The sequence below is a fragment of the Rutidosis leptorrhynchoides genome, chromosome 2 (genome assembly GCF_046630445.1).
Source record: "Rutidosis leptorrhynchoides isolate AG116_Rl617_1_P2 chromosome 2, CSIRO_AGI_Rlap_v1, whole genome shotgun sequence".
NCBI classification, from domain to species: Eukaryota; Viridiplantae; Streptophyta; class Magnoliopsida; order Asterales; family Asteraceae; genus Rutidosis; species Rutidosis leptorrhynchoides.
Genome location: NC_092334.1, coordinates 302,359,171 through 302,376,680, shown reverse-complemented (window position 1 = coordinate 302,376,680; position 17,510 = coordinate 302,359,171). Strand labels below are relative to the sequence as shown.

At 35.1% G+C, this 17,510-nt stretch overlaps 1 protein-coding gene across 1 annotated transcript; it reads right to left on the bottom strand.

Moving 5' to 3' along the window:
• Positions 1-2,869: 2,869 nt before the first annotated feature.
• On the bottom strand, positions 2,870-6,240 carry LOC139888731 (uncharacterized). The gene is made up of 5 exons (XM_071871723.1): positions 6,224-6,240; positions 5,528-5,668; positions 5,139-5,205; positions 3,481-5,007; positions 2,870-2,935 (listed from the first exon to the last, which is right to left on the bottom strand). The coding sequence occupies exons 1-5, from the start codon at positions 6,238-6,240 to the stop codon at positions 2,870-2,872; spliced, it is 1,818 nt and encodes a 605-aa protein (XP_071727824.1).
• Positions 6,241-17,510: the final 11,270 nt, after the last annotated feature.

Genomic DNA, 17,510 nt, shown 5'->3' with positions numbered 1-17,510 from the left:
ATAATAAGAATCAGGATTTAGATGGAGCATATTAAGAATGAGTAGAGGAAGAAAGAATAAAAGGTGTGGAGAATAAGGAAACGAAGAGGGTGGATTTATAGCAATATATCCGACAAAGAAATCAAAACAGATTTGCCGCATTAAATCAAAGAAGATCCTGTTTCCTAAATCGCCGAAAAACCAACTCTTATTACGTAAGATTTTCTTTAAATCCCTTAAATTCTGGAAATCAATCCTAATCACGTCATCGGTTAAAACAATTCCATATTCACTCATTTCATTCTTTTGTGATAGCTTCACTCATGCGCTTCACATGATCGAATCGTTTTATCCATATCTTCCAATAATGATAAAACTCTATTATTATCTCATATTCGTCATGAAAACATTCCTATTGTTATTTATGACGACCTCTACCAAATTTCGGGTACGAAATTTCTTTAACGGGTGGGTATTGTAACGACCCGGAAATTTTCGACCAAATTTAAACCCTAATCTCTATATGTTTCCGACACGATAAGCAAAAACCCTAATGTTGAGTCTGGAAAGTTTGAAATCTATATTTGGATAATTAGATACCCTTTGACCAAGGCTGACGATTCATGAACAATTACTTAAATATATATTTTATATCTATTTGTTTCAATATAAAATTAAAATAATTACCAATGTAATAAAATTTGATAAAACATAATTATATATATTGTAATATTCGATATATGTTATTATATAAGTATGGGATATTAATTACTTAATAATATGTAATATTAATATATTAAAGTTAATTACAAGTAAACTATAAATGTTATACACATATTGTTATTATTACTTTCATTATTATTATATTTATAAGTGTATTATTAATGACATTATTATTTTCAATATGTAATATATACAGATATGGGAATAAATAAGAATAATTTGATATATACATATTATTAGCATTATCGTTATTAATATTATTTGTATTGTTATTTATTATCAATAATATGACTACTAATATTATTTAAAATTATGATTATCATCATTATAATACAACTTATTATTTTATTTATCATTGATATTATTATCATTATTATTATCAGTATTACTACAACAACAACAACAACAACAGTACCCAATACCACTTGAGTGGTGTATGGGGGAGGTGAGATGTAGACAATCCTTCCCTTATCCGAGAATAAAAACAAGTCATTTCTCCACCCAGAAAAGTAGAGAAAGTCATCCCTCTCTTTATTCGGCGGATAAAGAGATTGCTTCCGAGTGGACCTCCGGCCTTTTTTTTTATTTATTTATAAAAAAAAAAAAAAAAAAAAAAAAAAAAAAAATATATATATATATATATATATGTATATATATATATATTGAGACGCCATGAAAATGATAGAATCAAAATTTCATGGGTTTAAAAGTCTCCCTGAAAATCAATTTAGGCTCTAAGCGGCTAAAAAATAAAAATACTAATACTAGTACTAGTGTTAGTAAAAAATAGTTAAAAGCAATAGTAATAATATTAATACCACAAATAATATTAATAATTAATATTAACACACCCATAATACAATAATAGTAATAATAATAATAATAGTAATAATACTAATAATAATAATAATAATAATAATAATAATAATAATAATAATAATAATAAAAATAATAATAATAAAAGTAATAGTAGTAGTCGTAATAGTACCAGTACTAGTAATACCAAGAGTATTATAGTAGTAGTAACAATAATAAAAATAATACTAATAGTAATAGTAATAATAATAATAATAATAATAATAATAATAATAATAATAATAATAATAATAATAATAATAATAAAAATAATAGTAATAATAAAAATAATAATAATAAAAATAATAATAATAATAAAAACTAACAATAATAATATAGAGATAATAATAATAATAAATATAGTAATAATAATAATAAAAAAGTAATAAAAAGCAAAAAAAAAGCAAAAGTAAGAAACCTAATGAGAAATACTATTAAAAATAAAAAATAACATAATAGGACGTAACCCTACTCGACTATTCTAATTCTAGCCCTCCACGCACCCCTATCAGAAGTCATGTCCTCAGTCAGCGAAAGCTCTCTCATGTCGAGCCTAAGTCTATCCATCCACCTACGTGTAGGTCTACCCCTTCTCCTTACGCCATCGACCGTGAGTGCCTCGACTCTCCTTACCGGGGCAATACGAGGTCGCCTCATCACATGCCCAAACCATCGAAGCCGTTCTTCCCTTAGCTTGTCGATGATGCTACAGACTCCAAGGTTTTCCCTAAACACACCATTTGGGATCCTATCTAACATGGTTTTACCACACGTCCACCTAAGCATCCTCATTTCTGCTACTTCCATCCTTCTCTCTTGGGCCTTCGTCATTGGCCAACATTCTGATCCGTACAACATGGCAGGTCTAATAGCTACTTTAAAGAATTTCCCTTTTAATTTGAGTGGGATCTTCTTGTCGCACAAGACCCCTTTCGCCGCTCTCCACTTCAACCAACCTACCTTAATACGATGAGTCACGTCTTCGTCTATCCTCCCCGATTTGTGGAGGACCGAACCTAGATATCTAAACGACTCTTGTGGGTGCAAGATCTGGTCCCCAATGTTGATAATCCCTCCACCATTTAGTTCATCCTCAGTCCTACTGAATTCGCACCTAAGATATTCTGTCTTTTGTCTGCTGATCCGTAACCCATTTTGTTCTAAGGCCTCCCTCCATTGTTCTAGTCTTCTGTTAAGCTCCTCATTTGATTCTGATACAAGCACGATATCATCGGCAAAAATCAGACACCAAGGGATGTTCTCTTGTATTCCTCGAGACAGCTCGTCGAGAATCAAAGCGAAAAGGAAAGGACTAAGGGCCGATCCCTGGTGCAAGCCTACTTCTATCGGGAAATACTCTGTGTTTCCCACAGGCGTCCTGACACAGGACTTCGCCCCATCATACATATCCATAATAGCTCTAATATATCTACTTGGGATACCCCTAACATTAAGTGTCTTCCAAATCAGCTTTCGCGGTACGCTATCATAGGCCTTTTCTAAGTCTAAGAAGACCATCTCTAGGCCCTTTTGTTTCTCCCTATACTTCTCCATAACGCTTCGTAAAATATGAATTGCCTCCATCGAAGAGCGCCCTGGCATGAAACCAAATTGGTTTTCTGAAACCGTAGTCTCGCGTCGAAGTCTAGTCTCAATCACTCTCTCCCAAAGCTTCATAGTATGACTAAGTAATTTTATGCCTCTATAATTACCGCAGATTTGGGCATCCCCTTTATTTTTGTAAATAGGGATAATCTCGCTGAGTCTCCATTCCGTAGGCATTTTATAACTTCTAAGCGTCTTATTGAAAAGACACGTCAACCACCTGACACCATCCTCGCCCAGGCACCGCCACGCCTCTATTGGGATCTGGTCTGGTCCTACAGCTTTGTTTCTACCCATCTTTCGTAGTGCCGAACTTACTTCTTCCTTCCTGATTCTCCTACAGAAACTGTTGTTCCGGAATTGTCCTATTCCCAAGTCCTGCGGAACTTCTTGGCGCCCAGGTCCTTCACCCACGAAAAGAGTTGAGAAATACCCTTCCCATCTTTTCCTAATTTCTTCTTCCTTCACTAAGGTTTGACCGGCTTCATCCTTGATAAACTTGATGTTATCTATATCCCTCCTCCTACGCTCCCTAGCTTTTGCAATCCTGTAAATATCATTTGCTCCTTCTTTGGAGTCTAGTTTCCTATACAAGTCTTCATACGCTTTATCTTTTGCACGTGCAACGGCCTTCTTAGCTTCTCTGTTGGCTTCTTTATACCTCTCTTCTGCCCTAGTTCTATCTTCACGTGTCCCGTCCCGGCATGTAATGAGCTCCTTAAACCTCTGTTGCTTAAGTGCGACTTTGGTTTGAACCTCATCACTAATCCACCATGATTCTCTATTAGACTTATGTCCTCTCGATGTCCCTACTGCCACACCTAAGGTTTCCTTGGTAACATCCCTAATAGCAGATGCCATCCTATTCCACATCTGATCTGCGTCCACTTGAGTAACGGTATCCATTCCTGCCTCTACTCTTTCCAACACTGAAGTTTTAAAAGTTTCGGCTTTCCCTTCAATCAGATTCTTCCAAAGGATCCTTGGTTGGACGGGTCTCACTCTTTTAGTAACCCGCCTCTGCAGAACCAAGTCCATGACCAATAATCTGTGTTGGGTGGAACAAGTCCAGGTAGTCAGGGCTCTACAGTCTCTGCAAGCTCTAAGGTCCCCTTTGCGAAGCAGCAAATAGTCAATCTGGGTACTATGTCCCCCACTGTGGAAAGTAGCTAGTTGTGCTTCCGTCTTCCTAAAGGAGGAGTTTGCAACAACCAGTTCGTGGGCAACAGCGAATTCGAGAATAGATCGTCCTTCTTCATTCCGAACTCCGTACCCAAAGCCCCCATGGACACCCGTATATCCGTCCGAGATCGTTCCTATATGACCATTAAGGTCTCCCCCAATAACCAATCGATGGTCGGCGGGGCAACTCCTCACAACTTCATCTAACGCTTCCCAAAAGCGAACTTTTTCATCATCTCCTAAACCAGCATGGGGTGCGTAAGCGCAAATGACCATGTAAGTCTCCTCCTGGATAACTACCCTAACCGACATAATCCTATCGCTACACCTATCCACACCCACAATATTATCCTTATAAAGGGGTCCTATAAGGATCCCTACCCCGTTTCTAGCTACTCTAGAACCCGAGAACCACAACCTGTAGTCGTCCACGTCAACCGCCGCTTCACCCCTCCATCTGGTCTCTTGAACACACAATATGTCCACTTTACTCTTACGTAGCGTATTTACAAGTTCACGGGCTTTGCTAGTCAAAGTTCCTACATTCCAACTACCTACTCTAATCCTAACGCGAGTATCTCTACTCCCTCTAGACCTACCCGCCCCTAAACTAATAGGACATGACCTCAAGTAACCATGCGTATGTGACGAGTTAATCTTACCCTATAAACAGCGCACTAAGTAGAAAAGAGTTGCAAAAGACAAAGTAGAAACAACTAGCAAAAACGCTAACGATAGCAAGAGTGCAAAAAAAAAAAAAAAAAAAAAAAAAAAAAAAAAAAAAAAACAAATACCGTAATAAGTAGTAACAGGAATAACAGGATTCCTACAGGTTGAAAATCAAAGCTATTTACCACTAACCTTCTAACCAAACGAGGCAGCTAGTTACAAACAAAGGTAAGTAGTACCCTTAACCCGTTAAAAACAAATACAGGGTAAGTGGGGTCTCAAAAATTTTTTTTTTTAAAGGAATCTATATTATAAATTATAAATACAGAATAATGCTAAAAAAAAAAAAAAAAAAAAAAAAAAAAAAAAAAAAACAGTAGGTATATGGGAAAAAATTGTAACTAAAAATAATAAGTAGTTATATGTAATGAAGAATCAAATAGAAGTGTAAACAGCACCGTTAGGTGCAAAAAAGGTAGTAGAACAGAAAAGTTAAGGGTCAGAGAAAACAAACACGGCCTTGTAAGAACAAGGGAGTTCCGGCAACCGGCGGCTACCGGCGGCACAGAGGTAGCAGAGCAGATAGCAAATTAGCGAGGTTTCTGGTTCGCAAGGACTTTTGCTCCAAGCTCGGTAATATTCCCTGCAAAAAAACCTGGAAAAAAAAAAAAAAAAAAAAAAAAAAAAAAAAAAAAAAAAAAAAAAAGTGACCGGAGTACTATTCCGGCGACCTGACAGGCAGCGCGTGGCGGCGCGTGGAGAGAGGTTTGTCGGCGAAAGTTGTACTCTCAGGTTCGGAAAATTGCTGCGAGTTTAATGATGACGATTTCGACTTCCAATTCGATCGGATCTAAGAGCAAAATGTGTTCAAATGTATGAGGTGGTTGTTTGCTTTTTTTGGGGTGGAGCAAGTCAGAGAGAGAGAGAAAAAGACGTTAGAAAGTGCTTGTCAATAAGATTAATTAAAATATGAATATAAATTAAAGAGATATATAAATATGGATATATTATTGTTATATACAGTTTTTTTTTAAACTTAAAGATATATACTGATATATGTGTATATATAGTTATAAATACAGATAAATATTGGTATATACAACTATTTAGACTAATAATAATAAAAACAAATATCTATATCTATACAAACATACAATTACGTACGCAGATGAATAGATATACATATATATACATTTACGTCTGACTTTACACAGCAAATAGAATCATGTTTTGATAAAATTTCGCTATCTGCTTTATTATATAATTTGTCTGTTTCAATTGTATATATCTGTTATTAGGGATGCTCGTGATATTCTGTTTTCCATTAATATATCTGTCGACTTTATATACAACGATTGAACAATTATTGCTACAGAATCAGTTCTACTTTTACTCAATATATATCCTGGATGCAATTCACGAAGAAAGAGAAAACAGATACAATTTTTTTTTTCTTCTCTGCTCGCTCCCTGCTCGCATAACTTTTTTTTTTCATAACTCAAAAATCGAACCTATGTTAAAATCTAGAAATGCAGAGTTCTTAGGAATCATCCATGTTAACTTCCTGTAAATTTTTAAACCCCAATTCATTCTATCGATTCCTAATTTACGAGTCAAAGCTTCGAAGTCAAAAATTCAATTGAGTGTTCTTCATCAAAATTCGAACTCAATTCGATGTTTTAAGATAAATTGACAATCCATAAAGTTTCTAAGCACGTTTTATTATCTAATTCACGTTATAAGTTTCAGCTAAAACCATCTAGAAATCGGAATACGATTTTGAGTTCATAACCGTAGGTTTTCTGATACAGCGTGATTATTTTGAGCATTTGAATTCTGATTTAATTAAATTAAACGACCTAAACGACCTCAAAACGATTTAGTATCTGTTACAAGACCTAAAACGAATTATGAAACAAGGTTAAGATTTGATGAAAGCTTGTCTGTTAACGTGGGGAAGGAGAAGGACTTAGACATTTAAATTATGGGTTATATGATTTAAAAGACGTAATAATTCAGATAAAGGGCAACAGCCCAACTGGTTAATGTGTTTAGGGTTAAGCGAGGGGTCGGGGGTTCGAGTCCTGTCTGCGGCTATTCTTTTTATTCAAGGATTTTTAAAGGGTAAAGCTTTATTATAATTTTTTTTATGATTATTATTGTAATGACCCGCACTTTTTCGATCATTCTATACTTATAAGATTAATATTTACATAAATTAAACCTTACCAACATGACAAGCAATCCAAATTGTTGAGACTTATGTCTTCGAAAAGAGTTTTACACAACGTTTGACCGTCTAGTTTGACCGATGATATCACGAACTATACAATATATGATAATTATACGTTTGTGTATATATATGTATATATACATATTTAACATGATCTAAGAATGTTTTAATACCTCATTTTGTATTAATAACAATAAGTTACAAGTATATTTTGAAACTACTAACTTAAGTTTTTAAAACGATAACCATATGTAACGTTATTTGACATAAATACTTATGACCTATAATGTTTATACATATATCGTATAAGTAATGTATTTAATCACTTTTTAAGGACTTAAATACATAAAACAATATAAGTTTATTCACAAAAGATAGCTATATTTGAATTCTCATTCCATTTTTCACAAAATTTCTATACGTATATCTAGAGTACATGTACTCGTATCATACCTAACCTCTATACATATTTACTATTGGTATATACACATCAAATCACCACCAACCAGCCCTTGTTCAATGCCTTATGTATAAGGTAACTACTTTTGTTATCTAGTATGACAATTTCACATGATTAAAAGATTTTTTTTCACAAAATTACAAACTTATACACCTTTTACACCACCATTTATACTCCATTCCATTTTCATTTTACTACACATTTCCTTTAACAAAAACACACTCTTAAGAAACTCCATAACCATTCAGCTAGTATCCATGAAGATCTAGCCATAAAAACATCACTTAAACACCATAAGAAAAACCTTACAAAAACACTTCAAGAATCCTTTCAAGAACACAAGTTTACTTCCAATCTTTCATCCAATTCCATCACTCTTTTGGTTCTAGGTTCTTACTCCTCTTTTACAGCAATCTTGTCCAAGTAACTTGAGGTAGTAACTTTGTTCATAACCTTATTCGATTCATATATATATAGCTATCTTATTTTATGGTATAAAATTTTAACAACAAGAACATAGTTTGAATGTTTTCAAACTTGTTTGCAAACTAAATAGATCCTTCTAACTTAACTTTTAAAATACTTCAAGACCTGTAATATAACTTAAATATATGCTAATTTAACAAGGTATAACTTGGTTTTTCAAAGAACACCTTAAAAACTGAATTTACGACGTCGGAGTGCAACCGGGGGCTGTTTTGGGTTGGATAATTAAAAACCATCTTAAACTTTGAATTGGAGGTTTATTTTCTGGAAAAATGATTTTTACTATGAATATGATAACACATAAAAATTTCATGATTTAACTTAAAGTATAAGTATTTTTAGAAAAATAATCATTTAAGGTTGTTTACATGATGGAAAATGATTAACTTCATAAGTTTCACTAAAGTTTGACCTATGACCTGTGATTTCGAATACAAACTAAGGTATTTACAGTTCATAGTCTTAAAGAGGGACTCGATCCAAGGAAGTGGCAAGTTAAATCAACGAAAACGGAGTTGTAACGAAGAAACTATGACCAAAACGAGATCGGATATCTAAGACTAGTTTAGCTACGAAAATAATTGGAGAAAATTAAATAAATCACATCTTTTTTAAAATAACATGATATTTTATATATATGTACTCATAATTTAATTTTATATGGTTCAGGATCACCCGTAAACAATACGAGAAGATTAATCATAAGATCCCATGATTGTACGCAACACGTCATTTGACAACACCGGTACTTTATGTACGCAACACGTCATTTGACAACACCGGTACCGTGGGTCAAGATTAATCTCGACCAATACATATACGATGGGGGTTTTTATTTATTTCATTGGGGGTTTATTAAACACCTAAAAATGAACCATTAAAATTGAATTACTAACATCGGACTGCTAACTACGGACTAAGGAATTATTAAAAGTATTAAAAGTATTATAAGTATATATATGTGACGTTTGTTTAAAAAGAAAAGGTATTGATATATTATATATGGATAGGTTCGTGATATCAATCGGAGACCAAGTCAAAATTACATATCTTCAAGACGAAAGTGAGTATATAGTCCCACTTTTAAACTCTAAGTATTTCGGGATGAGAATACATGTATTTTATGTTTTACGTTATGGACACAAGTAACTGAAAAATATATTCTACGTTGAGTTGTACCACTGGCATACTTCCCTGTAGCTTGGTAACTGTTATTTACAGCGGTATTGTAAACGCGAATCCTGTTGATAGATCTATCGGGCCTGACAACCCCAACCGGACTGGACGACCAGTATTCAACGGTTGCACAGTACTTCGTTTTGTGACTACACTTGGTACGGTGTAGTAAGATTTCATAATAAAGGGAATATGCGACGTGATTAAATGTTAAGTATGGTTACCAAGTGCTCAACCACTTAGAATATTTTTATTAAAATGTTTATATATGAAATCTTGTGGTCTATATATATATATTGCTGCCGGCATTAAACCTATATCTCACCAACTTTATGTTGACGTTTTAAGCATGTCTATTCTCAGGTGATAATTAGAAGCTTCCGCTGCAACATGTTGAATTTAAGCAGGATCTTGCGTACTCATATTTGTGTCAAAAATAAAACTGCATATCCGAGGATTTGTATTGTAAAATATGCTAGAAATCGTGTTGTTATCATCATTTGTAAAGTTTGTAAGTCTAAGATTATCGCTAAACGATAATCATCTTTATTTTGTCTAAAGCTTGTATCAAAATAAGAATTATGGTTTGTAATGTAAAATATATGCAGTTGTTCTTTTAAAAATGTCGCATATAGAGGTCAATACCTCGCAATGAAATCATACGTTATCTAACACGTTCTTATGGTTAAGGACGGGTTATGACATGTGGTATCAGAGCGGTGGTCTTAGCAAACCAGGTTTGCATTAGTGTGTCTAACCGAGAAGTCGTTAGGATACATTAGTAAGTCTGGACTTTGACCGGGTCTGATTTTAAAAACCATTGCTTATCATTGTTGGTTAAAATTTATATGTAAATATTATGTAGTACTAATGGGTTAGTTGTTGTAGATGTCGGGCTCAAAACTTATTATCACATTCAGCGACTCCGAATCAGAATCTTCAGATGGTGTTTCAGTCATTAACCTATCCGATGACGAAAATAATATCTTTGGGGAAGACTCACAAATTCCGGATGAACCAACTATAAAGAACCCGGAAAGTGAACCCGAGGAGGAAAGTGAACCCGAGGAGGAAAGTGAACCCGAGGAGGAAAGTGAACCCGAGGAAGAAATAAAGGAAATTACGAAAGACAAGTTCGAACTAGGAAAGAAACGAAAGGCTAATGAATTAGAAAATTCAAATCTTGAGTTTAATAAGGATGATGTGGCACCAACTCCACTAGACACTACCACCCCTATTCCCGCTATTCCTATTCGTTCTATCCCGGCATCCAGTTCTTCAGTCCCACAGCCAAAATATAGGCAGACAGCTAGGATGAGCGTTAGGCGATTCATTGAACCTAAACGTCTTAGAAAATAGACCAAACGATGCGCTGCCGTATTAAACCATGGGATCATATAATGTTTTGTATAATATTATTAGTGTGGTTTGCTTAATGTTTGATGTAAGATAAGCATATGTAAAATAGTGAAGTGTGAAATGCAATAATTTTCCATGGTTAAGTATTATTTAGATGGTAGTAATTGATTCTGTACTAAGCTATTAAGTATGGACATTAACGGGTAGGTACTACCCTAGATATAATTATAAAACGCTAATAAGAAGAAAAGGCTTTTATAATAATACCTGGTTCATATAATTAATAAGCTATAATGTACTGTAAATATACACTACATCTATAATATTCCATGTGAATAATTATGTTCTTTTCATTCTTATAGAAGAATATGGCGCGATTGAACCGAATGACGGAACAAGAAATCCAGGAACTCATCAATCAGCGAGTGAACGACAGAATGTTATGGGTCGAGGCTGCAAGAGGTGCTGCAGTTAACCCAAATCCTCGTGTGGGGTGCACTTACAAAACTTTTCAAGCTTGCAAGCCCTCATCATTCAGTGGAACAGAAGGACCAATCGGTTTAACCCGGTGGATAGAAAAGATGGAGACTGTGTTTAAAATAAGTGGTTGTGTTGAAAAGGACATGACCAAGTATGCATCGTGCACTTTACAAGATAGTGCACTCACGTGGTGGAAAAATTATGTGAAGGCTGTAGGAGGAGATGTAGCTTATGATACTCCTTAGGAAGAATTCAAAACAATGTTAATCAACGAGTATTGTCCAAGGAACGAGGTTAGGAAGTTGGAAGATGAATTACGAAGCCTGAAGGTTGTTGGTACTGAAATCACCAACTACAATCAGCGATTCATGGAATTAGTTTTGCTATGTCCTGAATTGGTTCCAACCGAAGAACGGAAGATTGAAATGTACAAAGATGGTTTGCCCAAAAAGGTCAAGGCAAATGTTACAGCATCGAAACCTAAGACAATTCATGAAGCTATAACCATGGCAAACGAGCTAATGGATCAGGTCATCATGGATAAGAAAGTATCCAATACTGATGTGAAGGTATCAGGTAACAAAAGAAAGTGGAATGGAAATTATGATCGAGGTAACCAACAACAATCTTTTAAGAAACAAGAAATCACGCAAGGTGCGGGTAGTAGTTTAAGCTTTGGTTATAAAGGACAAAATCCTTTATGTAACCGATGCCACAAACATCACTCTGGCTACTGTAATGTGGTATGCAACAAATGTAATCGAAAGGGTCATCTTGCTGAAGATTGTAGGGCTCTCGTTACAAATACAAATGGTACCAAGACTCCTGCCACCAATGCAAATAGAACTGCTTTGGCTACCATTACTTGTTATGGGTGTGGAAAACAAGGTCACTATAAGAGCCAGTGTCCGAATCCAGAGAAGAATAATGGATCTGCACGTGGAAGAGCATTTGTTATTAATGCTAGAGAGGCGTGTGAAGACCCGGAGCTTGTTACGGGTACGTTTACCATTAATAACTTATCCGCATCTATTATATTTGATACTGGTGCCGATAGAAGTTACGTGAGTAGAGGCTTTTACGCTAAATTGAATTGTTCATCATTACCTCTAGATGCTAAGTACATGATTGAGTTAGCTAATGGTAAACTAATTAAAGCCGATAAAATTTGCCGTGATTGTAAAATAAATTTAGCCGGAGAAACATTTAAAATTGACTTAATACCCGTAGAATTAGGAAGTTTTGATGTAATAGTCGGCATGGACTGGATGTCCAAAGTAGGAGCTGAAGTTGTGTGTGCCAAGAAGGAAATTCGCATTCCTTGTAAGGATAAAATGCCGGTGATGATTTATGGAGAGAAGGGTAACTCAAAGCTAAAACTCATTAGTTATTTGAAAGCTCAAAAGTGCTTGAAGAAAGGGTGCTATGCTATCTTAGCACATGTTAATAAAGTCGAAAAGAAAGAAAAAGAGAAGTGCATCAACGACGTGCCTGTGGCAAGAGATTTTCCTGAAGTTTTTCCGGAAGAGTTGCCGGGATTACCTCCATTTAGATCTGTAGAATTTCAAATAGATTTAGTACCAGGAGCTGCACCAGTTGCCCGTGCTCCATATAGACTTGCACCGTCCGAGTTAAAAGAACTTCAGAGTCAGTTAAAAGAATTACTGGATCGTGGATTCATACGACCAAGTACTTCACCGTGGGGAGCTCCAATTTTATTCGTCAAGAAGAAAGACGGATCTTTCCGAATGTGTATAGATTATCGTGAATTAAATAAGTTAACTATCAAGAATCGGTATCTACTACCGAGAATTGATGACTTATTTGATCAACTCCAAGGATCATGTGTGTACTCGAAAATTGACCTAAGATCGGGCTATCATCAATTACGTGTCAAAGAAGAAGATATACCGAAAACTGCTTTTCGGACACGTTACGGTCATTACGAATTTTTGGTCATGCCGTTTGGGTTGACAAATGCGCCAGCTGTATTCATGGACCTCATGAATCGAGTTTGTAGTCCGTATTTAGATAAGTTTGTTATTGTTTTCATTGATGATATTCTTATCTATTCCAAGAGTGAGCAAGAGCATGAGCAGCATTTAAGGTTGATATTAGAGTTGTTGAGAAAAGAACAGCTATATGCTAAATTTTCTAAGTGTGCTTTTTGGTTGAAAGAAGTGCAATTTCTTGGCCACGTTGTTAGTAGCAAAGGAATTCAGGTTGATCCAGCAAAAATTGAAGCCATTGAAAAATGGGAGACTCCTAAGACACCAATGCAGATACGCCAATTTTTGGGTTTAGCCGGTTATTATAGAAGGTTTATTCAAGATTTTTCCCGAATAGCTAAGCCGTTGACAGCGTTAACGCAAAAAGGGAAGAAATATGAATGGACTCCTGAGCAGGAGAGTGCATTTCAATTACTGAAAAAGAAGTTGACTACGGCACCTATTTTATCGTTACCAGAAGGGAACGATGATTTTGAAATATATTGTAACGCTTCACGACAAGGTTTTGGTTGCGTTCTTATGCAACGGAAGAAAGTTATTGCATACGCATCCCGACAATTAAAGATTCACGAGCGGAATTATACGACGCATGATCTAGAACTGGGAGCAGTCGTGTTTGCATTGAAGATATGGAGACACTACTTGTATGGGGTTAAATGCACTGTGTTTACTGATCATAAAAGCCTTCAACATATTTTCGATCAAAAACAGCTGAACATGAGGCAACGTAGGTGGGTTGAGTTAATAAATGACTATGATTGTGAAATTCGTTATCATCCCGGGAAAGCGAACGTGGTGGCCGACGTTCTAAGCAGAAAGGAACGAGAACCAATTCGAGTACGAGCGATGAACATAAAAATTCGCATGAATCTCAACTCACAAATCAAAGAAGTTCAACGAGAAGCACTTACTAAAGAAAATATAGGAAATGAAATAATGAAGAAGTATGAGAAGCAACTCGTTATGCGGGAAGATGGAATTCGATATTTTGCAAATCGTATTTGGGTACCAAAGTTGGGTGGATTAAGGAAGTTGATATTGAACGAGGCACATAAGACAAGATACTCGATACATCCCGGAGTCGGAAAGATGTATCAAGATCTTAAGACACATTATTGGTGGCCTAATTTAAAGACAGACGTTGCAACATATGTTGGGGAATGTTTAACTTGTTCCAAAGTCAAAGCTGAACACCAAAAGCCGTCAGGGTTACTTCAACAACCAGAAATCCCATAATGGAAATGGGATGGTATTACCATGGATTTCATCACGAAGTTACCAAAGACTCCCTGGGGATACGACACCATTTGGGTGATTGTTGATCGTCTCACCAAGTCTGCACATTTCTTGCCTATAAAGGAAATGGATAGAATGGAGAAACTATTACGATTGTATATAAAGGAAATTGTTTCAAGGCATGGAATACCTATTTCCATTATATCTGATCGTGATAGTAGATTTACCTCAAAGTTCTGGCAATCACTACAGGAGGCCCTAGGAACTCGTTTGGATATGAGCACCGCATATCATCCGCAAACCGACGGGCAGAGTGAAAGAACAATTCAGACTCTTAAAGACATGCTCAGGGCATGTGTGATCGATTTTGGAAACGGATGGGATAAATATTTACCATTAGCAGAATTCTCGTATAATAATAGTTATCATGCGAGCATTAAAGCTGCGCCATTCGAAGCATTGTACGGAAGCAAGTGTAGATCTCCTATTTGTTGGAATGAAGTAGGAGATCGACAATTAACTGGTCCCGAGATCATACATGAAACGACTGAGAAGATAGTACAAATCAAGGAGAGATTGAAAACAGCCCGTAGTCGCCAAAAGAGCTACGCCGATGTCCGAAGGAAACCATTAGAGTTTTAGATCGGTGACATGGTTATGTTAAAGGTGTCACCTTGGAAAGGTGTAATACGTTTTGGAAAAAGGGGTAAACTAAACCCAAGGTATGTAGGCCCGTTCAAGATCATCGAACGCATTGGACCGGTAGCTTATCGACTCGAGTTACCGCAACAACTCGCCGGAGTACATAATACTTTTCACGTCTCAAACCTTAAGAAGTGTCTTGCAAAGGAAGACCTCACCATTCCTCTTGAAGAAATCCACGTCGACGAGAAACTACAATTCATCGAAGAACCAATCGAAATCATGGATCGTGAAGTTAAACGGCTCAAGCAGAGCAACATACCGATCGTTAAGGTTCGTTGGAATGCTCAAAGAGGTCCTGAGTTTACTTGGGAACGAGAGGATCAAATGAAACAAAAGTATCCACACTTGTTTCCCGATGACGCAAAATAGATACAATTTTAAAATTTCGGGACGAAATTTATTTAACGGGTAGGTACTGTAATGACCCGCACTTTTTTGATCATTCTATACTTATAAGATTAATATTTACATAAATTAAACCTTACCAACATGACAAGCAATCCAAATTGTTGAGACTTATGTCTTCGAAAAGAGTTTTACACAACGTTTGACCGTCTAGTTTGACCGATGATATCACGAACTAAACAATATATGATAATTATACGTTTGTGTATATATATGTATATATACATATTTAACATGATCTAAGAATGTTTTAATACCTCATTTTGTATTAATAACAATAAGTTACAAGTATATTTTGAAACTACTAACTTAAGTTTTTAAAACGATAACCATACGTAACGTTATTTGACATAAATACTTATGACCTATAATGTTTATACATATATCGTATAAGTAATGTATTTAATCACTTTTTAAGGACTTAAATACATAAAACAATATAAGTGTATTCACAAAAGATAGCTATATTTGAATTCTCATTCCATTTTTCACAAAATTTCTATACGTATATCTAGAGTACATGTACTCGTATCATACCTAACCTCTATACGTATTTACTATTGGTATATACACATCAAATCACCACCAACCAGCCCTTGTTCAATGCCTTATGTATAAGGTAACTACTTTTGTTATCTAGTATGACAATTTCACATGATTAAAAGATTTTTTTTCACAAAATTACAAACTTATACACCTTTTACACCACCATTTATACTCCATTCCATTTTCATTTTACTACACATTTCCTTTAACAAAAACACACTCTTAAGAAACTCCATAACCATTCAGCTAGTATCCATGAAGATCTAGCCATAAAAACATCACTTAAACACCATAAGAAAAACCTTACAAAAACACTTCAAGAATCCTTTCAAGAACACAAGTTTACTTCCAATCTTTCATCCAATTCCATCACTCTTTTGGTTCTAGGTTCTTACTCCTCTTTTACAGCAATCTTGTCCAAGTAACTTGAGGTAGTAACTTTGTTCATAACCTTATTCGATTCATATATATATAGCTATCTTATTTTATGGTATAAAATTTTAACAACAAGAACATAGTTTGAATGTTTTCAAACTTGTTTGCAAAGTAAATAGATCCTTCTAACTTAACTTTTAAAATACTTCCAGACCTGTAATATAACTTAAATATATGCTAATTTAACAAGGTATAACTTGGTTTTTCAAAGAACACCTTAAAAACTGAATTTACGACGTCGGAGTGCAACCGGGGGCTGTTTTGGGTTGGATAATTAAAAACCATCTTAAACTTTGAATTGGAGGTTTATTTTCTGGAAAAATGATTTTTACTATGAATATGATAACACATAAAAATTTCATGATTTAACTTAAAGTATAAGTATTTTTAGAAAAATAATCATTTAAGGTTGTTTACATGATGGAAAATGATTAACTTCATAAGTTTCACTAAAGTTTGACCTATGACCTGTGATTTCGAATACAAACTAAGGTATTTACAGTTCATAGTCTTAAAGAGGGACTCGATCCAAGGAAGTGGCAAGTTAAATCAACGAAAACGGAGTTGTAACGAAGAAACTATGACCAAAACGAGATCGGATATCTAAGACTAGTTTAGCTACGAAAATAATTGGAGAAAATTAAATAAATCACATCTTTTTAAAATAACATGATATTTTATATATATGTACTCATAATTTAATTTTATATGGTTCAGGATCACCCGTAAACAATACGAGAAGATTAATCATAAGATCCCATGATTGTACGCAACACGTCATTTGACAACACCGGTACTTTATGTACGCAACACGTCATTTGACAACACCGGTACCGTGGGTCAAGATTAATCTCGACCAATACATATACGATGGGGGTTTTTATTTATTTCATTGGGGGTTTATTAAACACCTAAAAATGAACCATTAAAATTGAATTACTAACATCGGACTGCTAACTACGGACTA

Coding starts and splice junctions, on each gene's coding strand:
- LOC139888731 (XM_071871723.1), bottom strand. Junction 5,206..5,527: donor CCTTGTTCTTACAAGGCCGT/GTTTGTTTTCTC, acceptor TTTGGTTAGAAG/GTTAGTGGTAAATAGCTTTG. Junction 2,936..3,480: donor GGAGAATCAGGAAGGAAGAA/GTAAGTTCGGCA, acceptor GTCCTGTGTCAG/GACGCCTGTGGGAAACACAG.